At 42.2% G+C, this 20,319-nt stretch overlaps 1 protein-coding gene across 3 annotated transcripts in view; it reads right to left on the reverse strand.

Moving 5' to 3' along the window:
* Window positions 1-19,643, reverse strand: part of LOC141991173 (uncharacterized) — a 135,203-nt gene extending 115,560 nt beyond the window's left edge. For all 3 annotated transcript variants that reach the window (XR_012640342.1, XM_074959386.1, XM_074959376.1), the window contains exons 1-3: window positions 19,517-19,643; window positions 15,402-16,849; window positions 6,989-7,113 (exon numbers count right to left, since the gene is read on the reverse strand). Coding sequence is in view for 2 of the 3 variants with exons in the window: in XM_074959386.1 (XP_074815487.1) it covers window positions 6,989-7,113; window positions 15,402-16,849 (1,573 nt within the window). In the remaining variant the exon portion in view is untranslated. The remainder of the gene's footprint in view (window positions 1-6,988; window positions 7,114-15,401; window positions 16,850-19,516) is intronic.
* Between the last annotated feature and the right edge of the window lie 676 nt (window positions 19,644-20,319).

Here is a 20,319-nt window from a genome sequence, read left to right on the forward strand (position 1 = left end):
TCAGCTGACCTCATTCACCATGCTGGCTCACTGGGAGAAAAGTTGTTTTTTCTATAGCTAAGATCTAGAACGAGTAAAGCTTTTCAAGACTAAAGTCAAACTCTGCTCTATATCAAGAAATGAACTAAAAAACTATGAAAACTTCTGTAATACATTTCCTGTATGCAGGAAACCATATTTTGCACCAGTTGGAGTACACAAGGCTTCTTCAGTGTGACCCAAATCAGAGCCTTTTCAGTAACCAAATCCAGAAAACACAGTGGCATGGATAACTGTCTGAATGTGTAAGAAAATGTTGTAAACAACTTAAGAACATAACAACGGCAATACTGGGTCAGACCAAAGGTTCATCTAGCTCAGTATCCTGTCTTCCGACAGTGGCCAATGACTGGTGCTCCAAAGAAAATGAGCAGAACAGGTAATCATCAAGTGATCCATCCCCTGTCGCCCATTCCCAGCTTCTGGCAAACAGAAGCTAGGGACACCATCCCTGCTCATCCTGGCTAACAGCCATTGATGAACCTATCCTCCATGAACTTATCTAGTTCTTTTTTTAACTTGCCAGGCAGATGTAAAAAAACTACAAACAAACAAAATATAACAAACTCCTCTCTTCATCACCTCCACGACCACCACCCAAGTTTACAGGGGTCCAAGAGCATTCCCATGTTTAAATTTCCTTGGACAAAAGACAAGCAAATAAAAGGAGCAGAAATAATTGTTTCCTTTAACCCACCAGCCACTTCTATTTTGTCTGGTTTACACAGAAAGATCATTCTCATCCAAGTCCCAATCTTGGCCAGGTGCTGAGAAAGCACAGACACATCATCATCCAGGTCTGATAAAAATGAAGATGCAGAGCAGCATGTCAATTGCATAAGGATGACCCTACGTCCCAAAATGTCATGCTATTTACAAGAGATTCTTCAGAGCGGATAAGCAATTGTTCAGAACCACTCTCCAATACCTCTTTGGCCTTGTCTAGGTAGGAAAAAGGTGCTTATTTTCAAATTGAGTTTAACTATGTATATTAGTGTTAAATGGAATTAACAACGTTAGCTCAATTTTATCAGGTTTAATTATAGCCTTTGCCTACTAAAAAATGAGCAAACAATATAAAACTAAGTCTACATTGGTGCTAAATTGGGTTTTAAATTGAATTGAGTTAATCTGATTGAAAATAAGCACCTTTTCCCCTACTCTACAAAAAGCCTTGGAGAGGAAACTTCAACTAGTGGCCACAGGCAGGTTAACAAAACCGCAGGCCTGGTCTACACCGGGGGGGGGGGGGGGGGGGGACCATCTAAGATACGCAACTTCAGCTACGAGAATAGCGTAGCTAAAGTTGACACATCTTAGATCGACTTAGAATCACTTATTTCGCGTCCTTCCGGCATGGGATCAACGGCCGCCACTCCCCCGTCGACTCTGCTTCCGCCTCTCGCCCTGGTGGAGTTCCAGAGTTGACGGCAGAGCGATCGGGGATTGATTTATCGTGTCTACACTAGATGCGATAAATCAATCCCCGATAAATCATTCATTAAATCCCCGATAAATCGATCATTACACGGGTAGTGTAGACGTGGCCTCAGTATCAAAGATTGCTGACAGATTTTAAAGGATCAGAATAGTCAAACAACCGTTGTCCATTATCAGGAAGAGATTAGCCACCATAGAATCATAGAATATCAGGGTTGGAAGGGACCCCAGAAGGTCATCTAGTCCAACCCCCTGCTCGAAGCAGGACCAATTCCCAGTTAAATCATCCCAGCCAGGGCTTTGTCAAGCCTGACCTTAAAAACCTCTAAGGAAGGAGATTCTACCACCTCCCTAGGTAACGCATTCCAGTGTTTCACCACCCTCTTAGTGAAAAAGTTTTTCCTAATATCCAATCTAAACCTCCCCCATTGCAACTTGAGACCATTACTCCTCGTTCTGTCATCTGCTACCATTGAGAACAGTCTAGAGCCATCCTCTTTGGAACCCCCTTTCAGGTAGTTGAAAGCAGCTATCAAATCCCCCCTCATTCTTCTCTTCTGTAGACTAAACAATCCCAGCTCCCTCAGCCTCTCCTCATAAGTCATGTGCTCTAGACTCCTAATCATTTTTGTTGCCCTTCGCTGGACTCTCTCCAATTTATCCACATCCTTCTTGTAGTGTGGGGCCCAAAACTGGACACAGTACTCCAGATGAGGCCTCACCAGTGTCGAATAGAGGGGAACGATCACGTCCCTCGATCTGCTCGCTATGCCCCTACTTATACATCCCAAAATGCCATTGGCCTTCTTGGCAACAAGGGCACACTGTTGACTCATATCCAGCTTCTCGTCCACTGTCACCCCTAGGTCCTTTTCCGCAGAACTGCTGCCTAGCCATTCGGTCCCTAGTCTGTAGCGGTGCATTGGATTCTTCCATCCTAAGTGCAGGACCCTGCACTTATCCTTATTGAACCTCATCAGATTTCTTTTGGCCCAATCCTCCAATTTGTCTAGGTCCTTCTGTATCCTATCCCTCCCCTCCAGCGTATCTACCACTCCTCCCAGTTTAGTAATCATCCGCAAATTTGCTGAGAGTGCAATCCACACCATCCTCCAGATCATTTATGAAGATATTGAACAAAACCGGCCCCAGGACCGACCCCTGGGGCACACCACTTGACACCGGCTGCCAACTAGACATGGAGCCATTGATCACTACCCGTTGAGCCCGACAATCTAGCCAGCTTTCTACCCACCTTATAGTGCATTCATCCAGCCCATACTTCCTTAACTTGCTGACAAGAATACTGACAAGAATACACCAAATGAGTTACAGTCTCATTCCAAGTGAATAAGTGTCTATATCAGAAAATCCACCACAATTACCATAGTTGGCAGTTTTAAACAAACGGCCAATTAATCAACTAACCTACACTCTACTCCTGAAGCTGGTCCCTCTCCATAACACCATTGAGAAGCAGTGGATGAAGCCTATACTGTTGCTGTTCCACTATTTCGATGGAATACGAAAATTTATCTGTGCTTACTTGAAAATTTCCTTTTTTAAAATAATAAGATCCACAGATCCTTTACAATGGGTACTTCAGCCTGCTTGGAGGTAGAACCAGACCTATCAGTCATTAGCAGCCTGGGAACGTGCTACTTCCTGAAGTTCCCTCCAGTTCAGATAACTTCCACAGCCAGGATATTTCAAACCTACTTAAATTTACAGATTGTGCTAAATATACTTTGAGGAAAAACACAACAATTTCTCCTACTGCAAAGCTAGGTAAATACTAACTAATAGCAACAACCCCAAATCCTTGGATGTCAATTTCCATCTCTGTTCTTTATGATCCACTTGTCTCCATGGTGGGCCAGATCTGTGGACCTTATTACTTAAAGAAAGAAAATTTTCAAGTAAACATTGATACATTTCCTTATTCTTGGTGCATAGATCCACAGATCCATTAGAAGGGGATTTTCATAGCAGTGTCCCACCACAATGGGAAGCAGGAATATGCTTTAAAAATGGACATCCAAAACAAGGTAAATTATATAAATATTGCCTCCATCTTTCCTTGGGCACTAAGGTGTGGATAAAATTTCTATCCAAAGAAAGAAAATGCATTGGATAAGGCTGGATGAGCAAATATTCAGAATATGGTGAAGTCTAGCAGATATCAATAGCAGAGACATGACTACTCTGTCCTGAGATTGTCAACGTTCCTAAGGACTGGACTTTGATGCTTAACTGAAGGAGGAATATTTCTTGAATTTATTTAAGGAATGGATGCTATGACAGCTGTCTGAATTAAAATTACAATACTAAATATCAGTTAAAAAGCTCTCAATTTATTTATTTAAAAAAAGAAACTCATCTGATTGAAGATAGTAGCTATCTGGAGGTCTACTCTAATGGACAGGAAGTGTAACATCCCTTCCTGCAAGGTTTCAATCTGGGCGATGTTGTAAGGAGCAGGACAACATGCCAAGGTTGTACTCTGTGACTGTGTGAGGTTAGGGCAAGATTGATGCCCTAAAGAGAGATTTAATGTTGGGATGTGTAAAAAACTGCCTTTTATTGAATACGCTGAGAACATTATACTACAGAGCCTTGACCTTTTTGCTGGGATGCTCACGCTCTCACAATAAAGCTCTCCAGGCTATGGCCACTCAAGGATATGTTTCACTTATTTAACATGGTAGTTATTCTACTGACTGGTGCACAGTCCACAGTTTAAGTTCTATTTGTTTCCTTCTCTTTTGGAGTCCATGACAGCAACAAGTCACCTCATCCAAGTATTCATTTTAAACCTGTCCGGTCCCAGAGGAAGGATTGGTTTTGCAACAGCAGATCTCTTCTGTGAGATAGGGACATCTAAAGATCCAATGCTATGTTAACCAGATCTGAGAACCACAGTATCACTAAAATAGCTGGAAACTGATTTGTCTGAGCATCTAATCCCAAGGTCCAAAGCCCCATATACATGCATGAAACAAATATGAACCTCTTTTCTCTCCCTTTTTCTTCTTTCCAGGGAGAAGCCCTTAGGCCAAGCAATTTTTAGGTTGCAATAATCTCCACTTTTGTTAGTGCTGCTTGTGAAAGCATAGGGAGACACTCAGCATGTCAGATGACAGTTCATATTTGTTTTATTTTTGTTCATCTGATGCCACCTAAAAGTTTTCAGCCCAAAGAAGGCTGCGATGAGATGATGCCTGACTGAACTTGGCTGGCTGTAAAGGGCCTGTATATGAAGAGGCCATTCTTTCAAGTAAAAATCTCTCTGAGTTCAAAACACTGAATTCCTCACCACAAGGGAAAACAGCCACATTTATCTCTGACACCAAACCCAGGTTAAATATTGACTAGTGAACATTGAGGAATCTTCTGGCCTTATAAAATGGAGGCCAGGGCAGAAAAAAAATTAATGGTGAGTCAAGAGGCCTCACACTGCCCACTGTTTCTTTCACATCTGGGCTGCTGTCTCTTCCTTCACCCCATAGCCCATGTGTCTGGTGGGAAGTGATGGAAGTAATGATGAGAGACATGGCAACCTGCAACAGAGGTTGAAAACAATAATCTGGATATTAGGGTATGGGGATGCACAGCAGCAGCTGGGAATGACAGCATGATACTTTCCCAGTCTTTTTGGTGTGGCCAGAAATCCCTATCCCTTCAGTACATCTTCCCAGAGTGCATAAGGAAGAGTATATGGCTACAGCTTTTCTTGGGTAAGAAGCTGCAGACCTCCTGTGCATTGTTTCACAATACTCAGTACTTTATTGTCGAACAGTGTCTATCTTCTGCTGTGTTATTTGTTTGTTTAAATTTATTTTACTCTTTGATTTTCTAACTCTGATTTCATCTGCTGGCCTTCCTCCTGCAAGCAGGAAGAATTCCCTTTGCATGTGTGTTAAGTGGGGGGAGGTGCATGCCTAGAGGAATCAACACCTGTCTATGGCCTAGTCTTTTCTTCACTGATCTGTCCTGCTGCACTTTGAAGACGAGCAGAGGAACTCTCACAGAGGATTATCTGCCCTGCTGCACTTTGTGAAGGTCAGCAGGGGAAACAGCGCCAATTTTATTATTCATTTGTTCACTCTTTGGGAATCTGTCCTCATAATCTGGCTTCAGAAGGGGGAGTGAAACTGGTCCCAAATTGCTCCAGAAATATTTCAAGTGGCTACCGATACCTCTGTCCTCAAAGAGGCTGGACAGAGACTGTTTCCCTTTCGGGTCTCTCAGGAAGGTCCTGTCCTGGTGCTCAAAGATGGGCTTCCCCAGGAGCTCCACCCCTCTCTACTGCCTGGGATCCACATGGTCCAGATAAGTCAGTGTTTCCCCCAAGGACTCAGCCTGGAATAGGAGTAGGGATTCCTAGAGGAGGCTGTTCTAGAGATGAGACGATGGGGAGGGAGCTGGGTCCAAAGGCCTTTTACCACTGTCTCTGGTGTTGGCAGCATCCACGCTTTGTCCGATTCACTCCAGTTGTGACCTACAGAAAAGTGGAAGGGGACAGGGAGGAGGCAGTTGAGCTCCTCAGTCACAGGCACAGCTGCTAGTGTAGGTTATAGGAACTCAGATGTAATCTTCCATCTACTATGCTGCCCTTCTGACTTCACTCCCCTCCCCTCATGGGAAGTGAAAAGGGAGTGGCTGATTGCCCTGGAGCCAATTTCATTCCAGTCCTACCTGACTCCTTTCTTACCAGGCAAAGAGGGTCTGAAGCAACCCCACCACGCCTGAACTGCATCTTGCCCAGCAAAGCTGGCTTCCCCAACACTGTCTGGTTCCTTTCCTTCCCAGGAACGGGTCAGGCAATAAGCCAACCCTGCCATCCCTGGGCTGAGAGGGAAACTGTATCCTGCCTGCAGAGCCAACTGAGATACCCAGTGAGACACTAAGTAAGCGGGGGAGCAGGAGACAAAGGGCCTTTCCTTTTGCTTCTAGCTTTTCTTGACCGAGCTTGCACCCTGAAGCCTGCAGAGGCACCATCCGATGCAAACACCTCAGAAAGGGACGCAGAGCTGAGGGGACAATTGCCCCAAAATCAAGTGCAGCCCTGGGACATGACTGGGAATTAGACAAAAACATTACTGAGGCCCAGTGTTAGTCTAAAATTTTGAAATAAAAGACAGGAATTTCCCACAGAAAAGTTCTGCGGCAGGGAGGGGTGGCTGAGACGCTGGCCACTGCAGGGAACTTCAGGACACAGGGTGTTCCCCTGCTGCCAAGTGACTAACAGATCTGGTTCTGCCCTGAGCCTGAAAGCAGGATGAAGTATCCACTGTAATAGATCTGCGGATTTTGCACAAAGAAGAAAAAGGTTTTTTGTCTACAGTCTTCTCACATCTGAATCTTTAGTTTTAAAGAAGGGTACAGAAGTTATGTATTTGTGAATTCCATGTAAACTGACCACTGACACGTGCATATATATGTTTATGCTATACATGCATATTCTAACCACTCAAGATCTAAAAGAATTCCTCCACTGGGTTCACACCTCTCTTCTGGTTCCAGTCATGAGCATCACCAAGCTGAGCAACGTTATATGTATATCCATCTTGCTGTCGAAAATAATCATCGGTGCTGAACACCACGCCATCACGATTTTGACCAAGTAGAATACTGTTAAACAAAGGAAAAAGAAAACCATTACAAATTAACCAAATCTTATTCTTTAGAGGGTAAACAATAAAAGTGATATAGAGAAGTTTAATGCTGTACTATTTTTGATCTTCGATACTTTCAGTTTTGTAGCTAAAAGAAACTCAACAATTTCCAACCCAAAATTAAGCATTTTCTTTACTCTCCACTGTTTCTTTATTCGCTGTTTTTTCTCCCCTCCTCACAGGAGGTACACTTGTGCCTAATTTCCATGACAGTAGCAACTGAGCACATTCCAAATCTTTTAATGTATATATTCTCACAACGCTCCTGGGAAGTATTACTCCCATCTTGCAGGTGGGTAGTATGGGCTACAATCACACAGGGTGTTTGTGGTAGAGTTCGGAATTGAATTGGGTCTCCTGAGTCACAGACCAGAGCCCTAACCACTAGACCATCCTTTCTCTCATTTGTACCTGTGCAACTCTAGCACAGCGTTTCTCAAATGCGGCCACCAGGGGCTTTTCTTGTGGCCACACCCTCCTGGACTGTGATGGGGGTGGGGTGGGGGGTGAGTGGCAAAATAGCAGCATCTCCCCCTCCCTGTTGCTCCTGGATGCACCACATTAGTGTTGATTGCTGGGGCTGCCAGCAGCGGTTGGGCTCGGCCCCCCTCTGGAGACACCTGGGGCACAACGCTGGAGGATCTGGCAGCCAATGAATTCCCCACCTTCCCAGAGCAGTGGGGCTCAGGTTTTGGGCTTCAGTCCTGAGGTGACACAGCAGCAGATTCTGACTGAAGGACTTTGGGCTCCAGCCCCGGGCTGTGGCTGTGAGGCGGTAGACCCCAGGCTCCGGCTGCAGGGCTTCAGCTCCAGCCACCATCCAGGGCTTAATTTATCCACAGGCTTGGCAGGGCTGAGTAAGTCTGCTGTGAAATGTGATACTGGCATGTTTATTAACAACACTTTTCACAACAGACTTTCTATCTAGCAATAAATAAATAACAATCTTTTGGACTGGTCAGTTTGCATATGTATTTGTTTTTCCTAAAGCTAATTAAGTATTTTAGGGAAAAGTGTGAGAGCAGCCATCAGCAAGAGCTGGTGGCCATACTCTGAGGCCACCAAAAAATTTGTCCTGAGAACCCCTGCTCTAGCATATAGTACATGCCTAGCCGGAGCAGCACAGTAAAACTAACAAGACTTACACGTCAATTACTCTATTGCTGTTGCACACCCAAGAAAAACAGGCAGTGGCAGCAGCACCAATGTAACAACCCTGCAGGACTGTTCTACTGAGGAAAGTCAGAACTGCAACAGAGCATATGGCTTTTCTTAAAAGCATCCCTCACTTTTAACTTAATTTAAAATAAGACAAGCAATTTGATTCACCCGTCCCCCGTCCTCCCCCCGCCCCAAATTTAACTTCTCCCACTTTTGGTCACACAGAGAAATCATTTGATGAGTCCCTCTACCCTCCATCTTTCCTAAATTTTCAGTGGAAAACACTGTTTTAGTGTCACTGCATGCACTCTTAGCTCAACCAGGAGAAAAAAAAAAAAGCACATTCCTCCATCAATGTAATACTAAATCCAATCACCACACTATCACTCCCTAATGCAAAAAATTAAGTATCTTAATTTTAATAATTAAGGGTTTACATTTCATAATTATTTGATGCACGGCATTTTTTATTTAAAATAAAACCTTTGCCAACACTTCTATGCATTAAACAATCTTGGTTGACAATGGTTTCTTAAAAAGCTTTAAAGAAATGGCAAAGAAAAAGAGACTGATTTATGTTATATGAATTTCTGCTCTCTCTCCTTCTGTTGCTCTTCTTTCCTTTACCTGTTCTCTTACTAATCTATCCTCCTAAACCACCTCACCTCCCCCTCCACCTTAAATTTTCTTTTAAAATTTGTCAATGCCAGTTTGGTATTGTATCATGGATTGGATCCATTTAATACTACTAATGTTTCATTCAGACATCCTAACACTTTATTATTATTTAATCAATCAAGTGTCTTTCATATTTCAAATATATGGGGCCAGAGAATTATGATTTTTATAAAAGCCATATCATCCCCAAAATAAACCCATCAAGTGTCCTCTGCAGCTCCTGTAGGATCCATCAGAAGAATAGTATGTACATAATTAAGGCCACAATCTACCAATGTAACACTACGTTGCCCCACTGAAGCCATGGAGGCCTGTCCAGTTCTTTTTAAGGGAATGGGACCATCATAAATATGCATTTTATTTTCACTGGAAATGCTATTGCAATCTCAAATAAATCAGTAATGCAAAAGCAGTTCTGTCTTGGGAAAACATACCACTCATTGTCACCAAAATCTACTATACACACATTTTTATAATCCTATATTTTTATCTAATTTTGTCATCAACTACCATGATAAATAAGCCATTACAGAAGAGGTCTTAATTTTTATATGAATGATTTTATTCTTTTCAATTTTTAAATTCTGAATACAGCTAAAATTAACAAACTTTTGTTTTATCCAAAATTCATTTCAATATTGCCTAGTCATGCCAAAACATATTTGTGAACCAGGAAGGTTGATTTATTACAGCTCAGTTATAGGAACAGAATTATCTGCTACCTCATCAGCACAATCAAAATCTCAACCCAGGGTCAAAATGAGACTACTTAATATATTCATATTTATCAGCCACTTCTTAGACCCACTATTACTTTAACAGGTTTCAAGTAAACATGGTTAAATTTGTATGTACACAGCAGTCTTTCTGCCACTACCAACACATGTCCACAACTATCACACTGCCTAACCATATTGGTATCAGTGCATTCTTGGAAATCTAGGCAGCTATGCTATATTGCCTCAAAAGGAAACAGAGTAGCCAAAGGATAAGAAATAGAGCAGCATGTGGGGCATTGTATTCTGGGATGTCCTACATTTTAGAAACCAGAAAGGAGGAGAACAGGACAAATCACAAATAACGTAGAAGCATAAGTGTGTCAATTTGCACACTCAATTACCATACCTGTCCATAAAAATTTGCAATAACTTTACTCGTTAGAAGTTTAGTTATTACACGATTCTGTCCTTAACTTTGTGCACACAACCCACTGTCATCAGCAAGATAAGTCAGCAAGATCATAAGTAGTATATAATCTAACATTGTAGACCAGTCACAAAACCACACATCTTCATTAAAAATTCAACCACAGAAGGAATCTGACACCCCACTCCGCCAGATCAATCATGAAGATAAAGCTCATAACACAGTACCTAATCTGTTTGAGAGTAGCAGCCGTGTTAGTCTGTATCCGCAAAAAGAAAAGCTACAGCTGTAGTTCCCGAAAGCTTATGCTCAAATAAATTTGTTAGTCTCCAAGGTGCCAAAAGTACTCCTTTTCTTTTTATCTAATCTGTGTATAATTTATATTACTTATGCATTTACAGCGCCCTAACACAGCAATTTATAATGGCATTAAGAATAATGAAGTCCAAAAGATACTAATGATCCAAGTTGCAAGTAGTATGATCAAGACTGTGCTAAGAATGGTTTCAGAGTAGCAGTGGTGTTAGTCTGTATTCGCAAAAAGAAAAGGAGTACTTGTGGCACCTTAGAGACTAACCAATTTATTTTCTTCTTCCCCCACCCCTATAGATAGGGTTACATAAACATCTTTATCAATATATGTAATACAATTTATGACATTTTAAATGTATAAGAATTTGAACACAAGTTTCCTCCTGAGCAAATAAAGCTCATAGTACTGATGCCTTTTTAACAACTTTGAGGTAAATGGTGAGTTTTCCCTTGCCTGACAGCACTTCATTTCCCCCCCCCCCAAAAAAAACTTTCTTCTATAGATACAACATTCCAGGAAGCCATGATTTCAGACAAGTAGCTGACTTTCTTATTCAGCTCAGGATAATTCTGCATTTTGGCAATGAGATCCGGCTTCCATATTATTCACCTACTGTATAAAACACATATACTTCAGGTGTAGCTATTCTTCCCAAGCAATAATTGACAATTCAGTAGATTCTTACAAACAAAAATTTCTCATATCTTAAGATAAAGTACCTACCTTAACGAAACAGGTCGTAGATAACTACGCCACAATCCACCAACTGGCTATATATAGCCATATTCATGCACCTCTGAGGAGCCCCAATGACTTTAACAAGTCTCTCTGCAAGGCTAAATGTGTGGCCTTCAGTTTTATTTTAAATTTTACAGTGTCATTGTTATGTACAATTTACATAGCATTTTATGTTGTACTGACACATATCCAGCACATTCTGCTGTATTCTCCTATTTGCTAAAGTCAACACTGACAATGGCACAAAAGTCCTGCAATCCCAGAAACACAATAAATTATTTTATTTTCCATGTATTGGTTACCGCCAGCCAAAAACTCTGAATACAGCACAATTAAGACAGTCATAACATATATATTAAAATTAGGGCTGTTGATTAATCACAGTTAACTCACGTGATTAACTAAAAAAAATAATAAATTGCGACTAATCACAGTTTTAATCACTGTTAAACAATAGATTTCAGAGTAGCAGCCATGTTAGTCTGTATCCGCAAAAAGAACAGGAGTACTTGTGGCACCTTAGACTAGACTAACAAATTTATTAGAGCATAAGCTTTCGTGGGCTACAGCCCACTTTATCGGATGCATGGAATGGGTCATATAGTAAGAAGATCTATACATACATAGAGAAGGTGGAAGTTGCCATACAAACTGTAAGAGGCTAATTAATTAAGATGAGCTTACTCAATTCAATTATATTAATTCAAGCTCAGCAGTTTCTCCTTGGAGTCTGTTTTTGAAGCTTTTCTGTTGACCTAAGAGTGGCAATTCTGGCAACCTTTTCTCTGAGAAGTTCTAGTGCCCTCGTGCTTTGAAGTAGGGACTTAAAATTTGGCATGGGGTAACCTTAATGCCAAAGGTGGGCCATATGCCATCCTCATAAAAACCCAAATCTGGCCAAGTTATAAACCTTTGAAAAAAAAAAAGTCAGTTCACATATATTCAGCAGACACTTGCTAGCATAGCTAAAATCCCGGAAGATTCCATCTGTACTGAGCAAGTACTTCCCCAACAATTGTTTCTCTGGGCTGCTGTCAGCAAGAGCAGGAAGCATGTCAATCCTGTGGTTTTGGTCCCAGGCAGCATGGAAGAGGAAGCTGCCTGATTAAGATGCAGAGGGGACAAGAGTTGAGGAGGGGATTAGGGAGCAAACAGACAAGTAGAAGGGGGGAGGGGAAGAGACTGGCTGGGCAAAGGGACTAGGAATGGGAGCCAAGGTGGGAAATGGGGGGTTGGGTCTGGGAGCCAGTTCCCCCGGGGGTGGGGGAGAAAACTGAAATTAGATGAGGACCAGGCAGGGAGCAAGGAGGAGGAATTGGGACTAGCTGGGCAATGAGACTTGGAACCATTAGAAAGGGCAGAAGTAAGTGACGGAGAAAGATTTGATGAGGAGGCAGGGAATGGGGAGAGAATTGGGACTGGTTGAGCAAAGAGCCAGGAGCCGGGGTGTGGAATGAGATTGGATAAGGAGACCGAGGAGGTAAACTAGGACTGGGAGCCAGGGGAAATGGGAAAAGTGGGTGGGGAGGAAGACATATCAAACAAGGAGTAGAGGGGGAGGAGGAGGGATGGGAATGGCCAGGCAAGGAAACTGGCAACGAGGAGCTGATGGGGTTTGGGGGGAACTGGAAATGGGTTGGCAGGGAGACTGGGAGAGGAAAACTGGGATAGGGAGTCAGGAGGTGGTGACCAGGACTGACTGGATAAGGAAACATGGCTTGGGATTAGAGATTGAGGAGTAGAGACTGGGACTTGGATGAGGGGAATGGGGTGGGAAACAGATAGGACTGGGACAGCTTGAAGGGGATGAGGCAGAAGGGGTCAAACTTTGAGGGAATGAGCAGAAAAGTCCTTGCCTACTAGACCACATTCCCCTCCAGACATTTCTCTGATTTCTGTATATATCTATGAAATCCCCTGGACGAAGTGTGCATCTCAGCATCCTGTAGTGCTGGTCTGCAAAGAGGATGACAACCTACTATTTCTACCAGTTACTCCATTAGCTCAAATGGCATAGATCTGTGTAGTAGATCCAAAGGTTCCATCCCTGCTGATGAATCAGGTGGGTGTTAATATGATGTCACATGATGAAATTTCTGTTTGTTCACTTTGTTTTTCAAAAAAATCTAGGAAATTATACACAAAAATCTACATTTAAAATGTTATTAAGGATTCAGTCTTTAATTACATGATCACAGACTATTTTTTCCACAGGACCCATGCTTCTTTCAGAGCACAGGATGGACTTACTCTGGGAATGAATTAGGGTTGTGAACTGAAAGAGCTGTTGTCTGCCCTTACTCTTTGTTGCAGAAATTGAAAGGTGTGCAGTGAATGAGACAGGGAACTGCAAGAATAGAAAGAATTGGAGCATAGTTAAAGCAACTGAATGCTGCCTTGGAGAACTGGATTCTACCCTTGCCTCTGGCAACAAGTTCCTATGTGGATTTGCCAAGCTTCACCTAAACCAAACTTTTTACAGATGGTCACTAATTGCGTGTCCCACATTTTCTAGATGCCTGACTTGAGACCCCTGGGTCTAATCTACAGAAGTACTGAGCACTCCCAACTGCAAATAAAATCACTGGAAGCTGTTCTTTGAACGTACAAAGTTAAGTGCTCTGAAATAATCAGGTCCTAGGTGTCTCAAGTTGGGCACCCAAAGTTAGTCGATACTTTTGACCTTAAATTATCTGTGTCTCAGCTCCCCATATGTAACACTGGGAAAATAAAACCATGTCATCTAATAGGGGTGTTGTGAAAACAATGTAATGTTTGTGAAGCACTCATATACTATAGCATCAAATGCCATAAAAAGCTTATTAAGAAATTAACAATTCTGTCTTTGGAGCAGGATTTGAATAAGATACAGTAAGAAAAGCATAGGAAACAAAATATCAAATAGCTGCTCATTAAGTGAACAGTGTCTTTTCTATGCAATGCATATGCACAAGGGGGCTCAAATTAAGACAAACTTAATTCTGGCATTTCCTAACTTTTTAGTGCTTGACTTAGCAAGCTTAATATTGTTTTTTTCCCCCTTTAGAAGAAGAAGAAAAGAAAAATAAAGTATTAAAGGAAGTTTTAGCGGATTTACAAATCAAAAACAAATGCTAATTATTACAACCGTGAGCTTTTTTTTGTTCCAAGAAATATTATGCAGTAATATGATCATCAAATCTATTTAACAGGGTAAGCTCCTTTAAATCATGCAGGAAGTGTTGTTTCTGGTGATTTTATTAAATTGAGTGAAACTACTGACTCAAAAGTTCCCTTAACGTAGGTTTTTTTGATGTGACAGATACATAAACTATGCTCTTTGATGACAGGCACATTGTCATAGAATGTTGTAAGACACTATGTACTTGAAAACTAGTTAATTAAAATAATTTTAAAAAAATTAAAAGTGGTGTCAGTTCATACCAGACTTGAGTCCCTGAGAATTTCTATAGTTTAACTAGCATACCTTCCTTTAAAAAACTTTTCTATCCCCTTTTGTTGTGGGAAAGGCCTTCACCAAATGTGGAAACTGAATGACTACACTGGAAAAACAGTGAAAGGGACTATAAACAAAGTTTTATTAAATTAATTACTCACAAATGAAACACACCGAAAACAAGAGGTGTTCTTTCTAGTCTCTTTCACTTCTACTAATCTTAAGTGTTATTTGTAAAATTAAACAACAATAGAAAATGTAAAACGTTCATATGAATGAGATTTTTCAAGCTGATAGTGTCCCATTAAAGTTTATTTTATTGGCATAAAAGAGCACTTCTAATTTAAATGAATATTAGTAGACTTGGAAGAAGACATTTTAAGGAAGGAATCTGAAAGACCAGAGGGTGGCTAACTTTCGTATTAGAAGCATTTGGAGTTTCAGGAGTTAGCATGGAAGAATGCATGAGTCACTGGATAGAAGAAAAAAATATTTTTAAAACAAATATAAAACAGCTTTTTGTGATCATCAGCATTCTTACTGAAAAAGACCAAAAGAACAGCTAACAATGAAGTGACTAATATTTCCAATATTCACAACTGTACCCCTTCACTATGTAACAAATAGGGCCTCAATTCTGAAGACTTATACATAAGAGTAGTCCCACTGACTTCAAAAATACTACTTGTGTAAATTTTTACAGGATCAGGACCTAAAACAAGAACAAACTAGCAGAGTTCTATTTTTTTAAATTATTTCAACATATACTTACCGAGACAGCGTTGTTTTCCCTGAGCCAGGAAGACCTCTTAAAATTAGAAGTAATTTCTGCAACCTACGTAACCTGTCTTCTGAAAACTGCTGAAAATTAAAATTGTGTATTCCCTCTATCTGGTAAGTTCTAGGATCTTTCCAACACTCTTTTCTTGTTTCACAGAAACCATTATTCATGCATCCATCCTGGTCGCTATATCCATTTCTGGAGACTTGCGTACTATGGATATCAATATGACCAGCATAACTATTATTCTGATCAAACAATGGACAGCTCCTGTGTGTACTGCCACTATTTCCATAGTAACCCACATAATTCTTGTGAGAAGGTCCATCATTCTGAGGATGGAGAGTATCTGGTTGATGTGGTGGGGAATTAAGAGTTTGAACATCTAAATGATGGTTGAACCTAGGAGGAAGAGGACCTTGAGGCATTATGAAAGATAGCGTTGGAGTTGGCTGCCATCCAGGCCTAAACTGAGGGACTGAATGGTTCCAGAATTTAGAATCCGCCTGCCAATTAAAATGATTCTCAGTTCTCCAGCCATTTGTTTCATTGTCAAAACATTTTGGTTCACTGCCTGTCTTCCGGCCACTTGGTTCATTATAGAAACATTGTTCATTGTCATAATATGATTGTGTTCTACTGTACCAGGTATCTTGTTCATCCTTGTGAGATGACTGACTGTATTTACTACATGGTATAAATCGTTCCTGAGATGATTCAGTTTCTTTTTCCTGTAAGTGACCTTCTAACTCATCTTTATCACTTTCAAGCTGCTGAATTTCTTTATAAAATTGGCACAATTCCTCATCTATTTCTGATACATCACAAGAGAGAGTCTGAATTTTCTTTCCTTCCTCTTTGTCAATTTTGTTGTCAAGTACAGCATTTTGTTCCTCTCTGCCTGTCCTAAATTTAGTGAAATTCCTGGTTTCATCCTGTTTGTTCTCCTCCACAGGTCTGTAAACGGGCCCAATAAATACTTTGCTTGTACCATATTCTTCAGCCTTTACTGTGAATGATTTATTGCTAGTTTCTTTAATATTAGCTTCATCACCTTTTTCTGTAATGAAAGGGCATTTATTTTCTGTAACCTCAGTGTCTTTTATTGGAAGATTTACACTCTGCATGATCGTTGAATGAGTAGACTCAATAATCCCCGGCCTATTACAAGGGAATTCTTCACTGGATGTTTCCAAGACATTTGTATTTTCATTCTCTTTCTGCTGCACTTCCTGTTTTCCTTGGTCATCAGAGATGCATAAAGGTATCCATTCATTGTTTATTCTCTCAGTGTCTGTTTTCATATGAGATCCCTGGAAACTATCATCACAGAATTTATCATGAGCTTCTTCTGTTGATTTCATTTTTTTAGAACATGGTTCAATTGTAATTTCATCTTGACATTCCGAAGGCCTTACTTTACATTCGGCATGAAGCATCTTAAAGAAAAAAAGCAAGAATATTAACAGTACATACACCTTTAGAATACATTATGCAAAATTACAAGTTATTCTAAGCTATAATTTGTAACATCAGAGTTTATCTACTTTCACAACTAAAATAAGTTAGTTATTCATTTCATCAAAGAAAGCATCCACTATAGGCTAATGTAGTTTTGGCTTTAAATAAAAGTTACCTATTTCAGTAGGTAATATAACAACTATTTTAGTACAGAGCTTTTCTCATCTTTCAGTGACAAATATTAGCAATTTACTATCTGTGCTAAGCTATTTTTTAAAAGTGAATTTAGTGTTTCAGAAATAAATTAGATCAGCAGCCTGAATACTGGAATTCTCTAGTTATCCACAGGACAGGTTCAGTATGGGCATTAGCAATACAATTACTTACATCCTTGCCAACAAGCTTCAGTCCTTTTTCTACAGGGATCGCTCCTAAGAATTAGATAACCAAATGCCTGTGCTCAGTTAATGCTTGACCTTTCTACTCAGACTGCCAACAAAATGTTACTTAGAGCCACTGTGATGTAATTTCTATGATACGCACTAGACTAATCCAACTCATAGCCCACCAAACGAACACCTGTTAGATGCCAGTTATTAATCAATAATAAACTAGATCAGATTTAAAAATTAAAGCTATAATCTATTATTAGTTGTATTACCATATCACCTAGGAGCCCCAGCCATGGATCAGGACCTCACTGTAAAAGGCCACTGTACAAATGGAGAACAAAAAGACTGACCTTTCCTCAAAGAGCTTACAGTCTAAGTACAAGACAAGGGACAACATATGGATACAGACAGATGGAAGGGTACAAGGAAATAGTGACACAATATTGGTCAGTATGACAGGCAGTAGTCTCCAAAGGCCATCATTATCACTCCTCTGAGTGTCATCCAGTCACCTACATACAAAGTCACCTAACCCAAAAATACATGGTCTTTCATGGCATTGCAGAGGTATATAAAGAATGCAATATCAACTGCCTTTCAAAAGACAAGACATGCTATTTTTTTGGCATGAAATAAAGCGATAAATGCATCAGACAAGACTGTGGATAACAGACAATTTCCAGTTTCAAGTTCCTACTAGAGGATAAATTCTACTATTGTCTGTAACCTATTAAACTTCTGAACTCTGGAAAGTGACAGGAATCCAATAACTGAACTATAACAAAATTAAAGAGAACTCTCCAATTTGCAGGGAGAGTCAGATTCCCTTATCCAAACACGAAATTTTAAGTAGTTTTTATAGTCTCACCTTCCACTTACAGAAAAAAGTTTTGCTATATGTGAGGAAGGTTAGCCTCTACCCTCCCGCTCCAATATGGAAATAAGAATAATTTTGCTACGTGCATATTAGTCTCTTCCATCTCAAGGGATGGGAAGAGAACTTTGCTGTTTTCTGCATTGTGAGTTACTCTGGGGATAAGATTGGACTGGGAAAGGAAGAAATGTCTCTCCTCTCTCGGGATGCAGATATTGTTAGGGTGTATGTGTACATATGTATATAGGTGTGTATTTATATATATGTACACACACATCTTTGTCTCCCCAATTGTCACCCATGCTGCAACCCCCAACTTCAAGAATGATACAGGGAATGTTGCTCTGTGTTATAAACTACCTCCCCTTGTCTCTAGGGCTAGGATGGAGGATGTTACTCTCTCCAGGTAGAGTGCAGGCTATTGTTGTGTTTGTCACAGTCTCTCCCCTCTCTCTGAAGTGGGTTGGGGGGGTGTTGATGTTTGTACCAGTCTCTCCCCTCTCTCCGTGGAGGGGAGCGTTGGGTAAGAAGTGTTACTGTGTGTCAGTCTCGCCCCTCTCTCTCGGGTAGGAAGTGTTGCTGTGGGCATAAGACAATCTCTCTCTCTCTGCTGCAAGTAATGATGTGTGTCGCAGTCTCTCCCCTCTCTCTGGGGTGGGTTGTAGGGGGTGTTGCTGTGTGTGTGACACAGTCTCTCCCTCTGTGCACGGGTGCATGTTGTTGTGTCCACCGCTTCCGCTCTCTGTGGGTTAGGGGTGTTGCGTGTGTGACAGTCTCTCTCCCTCTGGGTTGGAGGGGTTGCTGTGTGTATGGCAGTCTCTCTCCCTCTGGGCTGGAGGGGTGCTGCTGTGTGTGTGAGAGACAGACCCTCTCTGGGCTGGAGGGGTGCTGCTGTGTGTGTGAGAGACAGACCCTCTCTGGGCTGGAGGGGTGCTGCTGTGTGAGAGAGAGAGAGAGAGCGGGCTCTGTCTGGGCTGGCGGTGTTGCTGTGCGTGTGTGTGTGAGAGAGAGAGCAGGCTCTGTCTGGGCCGGGGCTGTTGCTGTGTGTGTGTGTGTGTGTGACAGCAGGCTCTGTCTGGGCCGGGGCTGTTGCTGTGTGTGTGTGTGTGTGTGTGACAGCAGGCTCTGTCTGGGCTGGGGCTGTTGCTGTGTGTGTGTGTGTGTGACAGGGTCTCTCTGGGCTGGGGCTGTTGCTGCTGACTCGGTTTCTCCCGCACTGGGGCCCGACCAGCACTGTGCGGCCCACCCCGTTCCCGCTCCCCACCCGGCAGGGCTCTCGGGGGAACCCACCCTCGAGCGCCCTCTCACACGCGGGGAGGCGCCCGGCACCGGCCGCCCCCCTCTCATCATCACCACCACGGCTGGGTGAAAGGACCAACCTCCAGGCAGAGACAGCAACAGCCTTCCGCGGCCTAGCCTGGCCTCCGGCTCGCAGCAGCGCAGTCCCGGGCAGTTGGGGGAGGGGAGTTCCTACTGCGCTTCGCTCTCAAGATGGCGTTAGAAACCTCAGCAGCCACGCCGGGGTGAACGCAGCCTGGTGTGGGGCTTGTAGTGCAGCCCTGCCTGGTCTTAGAACTACAACGCCCAGAATGCCCCGCGGGCGGCCCTTCCGCCACAGCTCAGGCGTGGGGCCGCCCGGGAAAGGTCTGCAGAGAAGTGCTGGCAGATGCTGCTTGAACGTGGTGGACCAGGGCAGGCTGGGGAGAAGGTCTCTCCTGGGGTGGTGACTCTTACGTGGGTGATGCCTTGTACGTTGATGAGTCACAAGGAGACATTATTAGTAGGGTGCGGACCCCCCTTTTTGGGGGGTCCTTAACTGGGAAGCGGGGAGCTCCCCTTGTTTCGGAGGGGATGGGATACCCCCTGTTTGGGGCTTGGTTTTTAGGACCACTGTTTCCAGTCTACCTCTCTGTGAATGATCTGTTTTCTGGGGGGGTTCTGCATTTGTTACAGTCTCTTGCCCCATCTCCCTGAGTAACAGGGAATGAGGGGAGAATTTCAGTGTTAGTTTTATGGAGTGGGACTGCAGACATGTAATAAGTGTGATTTCTTTACATAACTATTAAAGCGTTAAAAGAAAAATAAAAAGCTCTTCAGATGCTATTGGAAACATGGGGTCTGGGTGATGGTTTGTGGTTTCTTCTCAGTGGCCACTTGCTGAAGGTTGCAGACTATACTTACA

This window comes from Natator depressus, chromosome 1 (genome assembly GCF_965152275.1).
Source record: "Natator depressus isolate rNatDep1 chromosome 1, rNatDep2.hap1, whole genome shotgun sequence".
Taxonomy (NCBI): domain Eukaryota; kingdom Metazoa; phylum Chordata; order Testudines; family Cheloniidae; genus Natator; species Natator depressus.